Genomic DNA, 6,326 nt, shown 5'->3' on the forward strand with positions numbered 1-6,326 from the left:
ACTGCTGCCACATGTCTTGATTTAGCGTGATGAAATTCTAGCAGCTAAGATTTACCTTTCGGTGCGTCGCGTTAAGGTTAGGCTTGCTTAGATTAGCCCGAAGGACAGCCGCAACGAAAGTTCACTGTGTGTAAATTGGTTATGAATGCTGTACAAGCTGCGTACACTATTAGAAGCAGACATGACAAACCTTCTGCAAGGAAGGTAATTGACTAAGTTTCTTATTAACAGTCCATAAACAACACCTAAGCCGACGACACATGCACCTGCTAGTTAGCTATCGTAACACTAATACCAGATCATGACCTTGATGACATTCAATGCTTCGCGGGCGTCTCCAATCTCGGAGGTCATGCCGAGGCACCTTGTTGGTTCTCAACCTTTCGTGTTTTGTTTCCTTTCAGGGGCAACATTTCTTTTTTTTGTTAGTTTGGCACCTATAACGTCTGTCATTGTGTACTTTTCGTGACGCTTCAAGCCGTATTCGAAACGTAAAATTTTGCTCGGTGGCCGCTATTTACAAACTCTGTGTGAGACAAGGCTTCTTACGTGATCCAAACTTTCGTAGCAGTTGACCTTCAACTCTTTTGCTGCGGAGCAGTGACTGCAAAAAAGACCTAAGAATACCAATCGTTTTTATTAATCCAAACAAATATAAGCTAGATCAGAAAGACAACAATATAGTACTTCTGAAAAGATGTTTCAGGTGAAGCCTTCGAAAAAATTTATTTTGAAAAACTGAACATAAAGTTGTCTTGACCACAGTACTATTAAAAACCACTTCCCACCAGAACCACAAGACCATGGCGCCATTTTGGAATACTGATTGACACCGCAAGAACTTGCTGCTCTCAAAATTCGGTATATTCGCAGATATATTTATTTTTTGGCGCCCCCTATCGTGCAACATAAGAGAAGGTCACTGATGCTCACTGAGACGAACTGCATATTATAAGGTTTTACAAGCCTAGCACGTTCTCGGTAGGGACAGGTAAAGTGCGACTGTCTTATATGTTGACAAATTGCCAAAGTCAAGCAGAAGTGCACTTTCAGGAGGCTGCCAGCACAGTGTCGGTCTGCAGTGGCAATCTTTCTAGATGTTGTAATGGGTATCCGATATCATGGTGAAATAATGTTATGGGGGCAGTATTAAATCTCATGTTAGTACTCCTGACGACCACGTGACTTCACACTCATTCAGGTTTCCCCCCTTCCTTTCTCTTTTGCCTTGCAGATAGTGCCACGGTATTTTTACAAAAAATGCTGGTAGTGGTGGCTTCTGAAAAGCCCAAGGACGTCTAGGACGCACCTGGGTCGCCTTCTCTGGGAGGCACACTTCATCAACCGCCCACCTGCACCACATCTGCTCGGGTGTTCAAATGTCGTCGTCATCGTCGCAAAAACACTGTCACCTAAGGGAAACCATTGGACACCATTGCTCGTTCTCGACTCGATCGCAAACGAAAAAAAAAAGACCACGGAAACAAAGAATCAAAGACAAGGAAACACCTACTGACAGGTCAAAAGCAAAAGGCCGCCATTGTGAAATGAAAGAAAAAGAAAGCAAACTATAATAAGAAACACAATAGCACTGTTAGTGTTTATAAGAATCGTGCAAGGAATGTCTCGTTGTAACAGATCCGTGTTTTCGTCATTGAAGATATCGCAGTTTAATTTATTTAATCTCATTTACAAAGTGGTAATTGCGTGCGCCGTCTGAACACGCTGATCATAGTTAACCGCACTTCTCTGGTAGCTTTTACGGATTCTGCAGGCATTTCCATGCTAGACAAGTCGAGTTGCACAAAGTTGTCCAGCGGCCTAGGCGGGATAGGAGGCACTTCATTGTTTGCTCGGTGACGCTGTTCGTGTGTGACGAAACAGAAGCATGCATTAAAAAAACCGGTAGCTTTACAGCTAAGATTTCGTATGCAGCGTTGCTGAATCAGCAGACTCGAAGTCCATCACACATTCTATGATTAGATGGCTTCGTGTGTGGAGCTACGATTTGGTATACGGCCAACATGTGTTCACTTTCAGCTACACCGAAAGTGTAGTAGGCTATCCCTTGTCGCAGTTAGGTACTGTTATGGACAAATGTCATCCATTCCTAACTTTTAAGTTTGTCATATAGATTCAGCATCTCATTCGTACATATAAATGTCCAGCGACCATCCCTCTTGGTCGACATGTTCATTTGAGATGGACTCCATGATGCAGATACCTTTTATTTGAGCATTGTAGTGTGCTCCCAAAGAAGATGCACAGATACATTTCTGCTGTTTCACTGAACTCATTGGCGCTCTCTGAAACGGTGATCTGTTACAACGAGAAAAGCCATATAAGTATATATAATGTGTGTGAGTGCGTGTGCATGTGTAGGTAGAAACGTGTGTACATAATCCGGTATGCTCGTGAACATATATGCACGTATATTTTTGTAATTAAAACATTAAGTTCGCAGAAAAAAGAGAACTTTGAGATGTTCCGACAGTCTTTCAGTACCAATGCTTCCATAAACGCGCGTAGGAACAAAATATAAGGAAGGGTATTTAGGACGTCGGAGGGTAGCTCTTTCGGACCCCTGCCACATATCGAATATTTTGCGCATAATTTTTGTTTCCTTTTCTTTTGCCATATGAGTCTAGCATTATAGTTCCGATCGGTGTTTTCAACATTCACGAGATGGACCTATTACAATAGTTGACAACCGTGTAGCTTATTTGACACAACGCATTTTCTTAAAAAGATGGGCCTTGAGAAGGCGCAAATGGCACTACCAAAAATGTTACATTTTTACTTTGTACAAGTGATAATCGCATTGCACACGATCATTATACTCGTAACAGATCCTTCGTTCGCCTAAGACTTTCCGCATCAGAGTTATCATCACTGTTTGTAGCTAAACAGTGTCTTACAAACCATTATGTTTATGCTCAAAGCACCTAGGTAGCACACAGCTTAACGAATGTAACTTATAAAAAATTGTATTTCAGGTTCCAGGTTCATATGTTTGTGCAGTCAAAACAACCATGGATGACCGCCGTCATAGGACGTTATAAGACTATGACGCCACAAAACTTGAGTTTACGCAGAACTGTTTGCCTTGTCACGGCCAATCTTTGTGCAAGAGCCATCATTGCTGCAAAAGCATGAATGCTAGGTACATTGTTTTATATTTTGTTATCACACGTGATGGTGCAAAGACAGGATCAGTCACAATTATCTGGAACAAGTTAGGCATGCTGAGTGTAAATTATGCTGTATCGGCAGTCTTAGATGTTTTTATAAACAAATTGTTCATGGCCTTTTAAGAGCTGGACAGTTACTTTTGACGAAGTACCAAATTCATGTGCGATCGCAGGCGTCAGGTGATATGTCAGGTAGCATGCTGTGCTTTTCCGGGACATTCTGACTGAAACTGATCATGTTATTTCACTGCATGGTTTTATTTTTACTTGTACGGTGCAATAAGTACGATCAAACATGAATTTTACTAATATATATTGTTCCTGAGGAACGTTTGAGTGCAAGCAGGCATGGAACGCATTTCTACACAGACAAAAGAACATCAACACAAGCCTTAAAACTAGCCTAAAACATTATTCTTTAAGACTTTTTCTGGAGCTAATTAGGTCTTCTAACATTCTTGCTAGTTGTACCATTCTTTCTGACTGGGTTATTCAGGGAGAGGAAGAATGACGCTGAAAGTCAGATTCAACTGATATTTTAGAGCGTGGCTCTTAGATGCCTCTACCCTCGCAGAGCGTCGGCGTCGGCGTTGTCCGTCGTAGCGGAGCGAACGAGCACAGTGAAGGATGAAAGCGAACGCGGAGTGCAGCAAGAGATGAAATGTGGCAATAATGAGGAGAGAGCGAGGGGGAAAGCGGAGGAGGAAGGTATGGCGAAAGGGTGAGGAGGAAAGCGTATAGTGCCGCGCAAGACGGGCTTTGCGGCAACGATGGCTACGAGATGGCGCCAGAGTAGCGCGCGTCGTCTGTTCGCCAAAGCGCTGCATGAGCGGACATCTGTCTGCGGCGGCAGCTGCTCATCGCGCCCACGCGCTGCCTCTCGTGATCTCCCGAATTGGCGAGGCAGTCGCGCCACACTGCGCTACGTTCGTGACGTGCCGCACGAGTCAGATTGTCCGCGCTAGCCAATACATCGCGAAATGAAAACTCGTGGAGAGTTGCGCTCAAATTTCGCATTACACTCTAAAAACAGTTTGCACCCTTTGGGGTGTATATTTGTCCCACAACAATAATCGTCATCAGCCTTGCTTGCGTTTCCTTTCTTGAAAACGCGGCGCTCGCTACTTTCCTGTCGAGAATGCTGCGTCACACTGATAACGCGCGTGCCGTTCGTGACCGTGAAGTACCGGGCTCGCAGCGTTAAAGAAAGGAGACGCGGGCAAGACAGATGACGATTATTGTTGTGGGACAAATATACACACCAAAGGGTGCAAACTGTTTTTAGAGTGTAGGTAGTATCGTAACCGTCAGTGAATTTTTTAAAGAAAGAAATATACGAACGATAGGGTGTTTTCAATAAAGGCCATTACAACAAGAACACAGAATGCATGATCTGTTTTGTCTTGTAACTGTCGGTACATTTCTTGACGCACTAAGGAATGTTGTGATCAATAACAGTCGTCGCACATTCAATGATAACACTGTGTGCTCAAAGGTACTTCCCCAAGAACGGTGCTGAAAGGTGCATCTTCAAGAGAAATTTAGGTGACTTCAATTGTGCTTTCACTTCCCACTAAAACAAATCTTCTTGACCAACAATAGTTACTTCCATCAAGTTCGTAGACGAGTTTCAATCAACCTTATTAAAAGACTATTAGACTATTATTACTAGAAGACTATTATTACTAAAGGATTATTATTTTCAGATACCTTCTGTATCGCGAGGCGCATCTCGATATTTTGAGACACCATATCTGCTGCAACACACTCAACGAAACAAACTTACACAGTTAATCATCGACATGTTCTATTGATTTAGTTAGACATCTCTCGAAGTGTCTGCTAAAAATCGAGTTTTGTGTTCGCTTCGTAAGGCCCTATTTTGTTCTTTCAACATCGAGAGCGTGCAAGCGTTCCACCAATGTCGGCAGCTATGCAGCTCAGTTCGAACTTTGTAACGCGAGCAACATCGAATTGAATGCAGCGCATGCGCGGAGTATTCACGTGCACGAAGGATGCATAGAAGGATGTGTATATAGTTGAGTGCAAGAAGACAGCGCTGTTGTTTTAGTGAAATCTTTGAACGGTGTACAAGGCACGAACTCTACGCGGTGACTGTACGCTGCAAGGTGGCTGCTTTACCTTTCTTTTTCCTCTGTTCTGGATAGCCTTAATTTATGCTGCATCATTACGGGACACGTCATGCAAGTGCGTACAGACGCGCAGCTCTAAGCTACACGAGTGGCTCGTTGGAAGAGAGGTGTGAAAGTGTCGATAAGTGATGAGACCATTGTTCTCGGCATAGAAAAAAGGCATTAAAAATTTTTTTTATACTTCTGTTTCCTTTGTTCTTTGCTTTGTCCTGTATAAGCCTTTGTTGCATGCAAAATGCTTCTTGTTTTACATCTAAACTCCACACGTTGTCAGTGTTTGGTTAATATTTCTTAGAAGTCGACGAGGACAAATGCACAGACAAAGGTTTGTTCTGAGGTCGTTGTGGTACTTTGTTGCATCATATTATTTGATGATTCTCACTGCGTTTGCAGATGTTTTTTTCTGGTTATGCACTGCTTAAAAAAGAGCCGCAGGATGTTGCTTGTTAGTTATGGTCCATGGAAAACAATGAATGCTGTCTGGTTGTAACCACAACGGAAAATTACCGCTCACGATCTGTTGTCTGTTCTTGTTCGAGCATTGCAGTGCGTTCTCATAGATAGATGAGCGATGGTAAGCAAGATGTGGGCTGATAGGCAACGCCACAAAATAGGGGGTTTCCACGCTTGTTGGTTGAAAAGGCAGGAGCTATAGCTAAGTTGAAGTGTATTGAATTTTGAAGCCTACGTCGTGACGGAGTTGAAACACAGTCCGGACACAATAACTTTAAACGCAGTTTCGGTAGGGGTTCGTGTAATAATATTGTTTTACTGCTATGAAATAACTGAGAAAGAAACCTTAAAAGCATTTAGCTCAGTATTACAGACATGCCTGAAAATGCGAAAAAAAACCTTTTCTTTCGTGCGGAAGTAACATAACTGCTGATTTCATTTCAGAAGGTCAGACTGGACACACTTGAACTGACCAAGATTCGTGCAACACGTTTCACATTTCTTTTTTTTCTGAAACATCACAAGAAGG

At 42.7% G+C, this 6,326-nt stretch overlaps 1 protein-coding gene across 1 annotated transcript in view; it reads left to right on the forward strand.

The window, feature by feature from the left end:
- Positions 1 to 5,524, forward strand: part of LOC135915815 (Y+L amino acid transporter 2) — a 132,815-nt gene extending 127,291 nt beyond the window's left edge. The window contains exon 12 of the mRNA XM_065448971.1: positions 1,235 to 5,524. Within this exon, the coding sequence (XP_065305043.1) occupies positions 1,235 to 1,302 (68 nt within the window). The 3' untranslated portion in view covers positions 1,303 to 5,524. The remainder of the gene's footprint in view (positions 1 to 1,234) is intronic.
- The last annotated feature ends 802 nt before the right edge of the window (positions 5,525 to 6,326 follow it).

Source organism: Dermacentor albipictus, chromosome 10 (genome assembly GCF_038994185.2).
Source record: "Dermacentor albipictus isolate Rhodes 1998 colony chromosome 10, USDA_Dalb.pri_finalv2, whole genome shotgun sequence".
Taxonomy (NCBI): Eukaryota; Metazoa; Arthropoda; class Arachnida; order Ixodida; family Ixodidae; genus Dermacentor; species Dermacentor albipictus.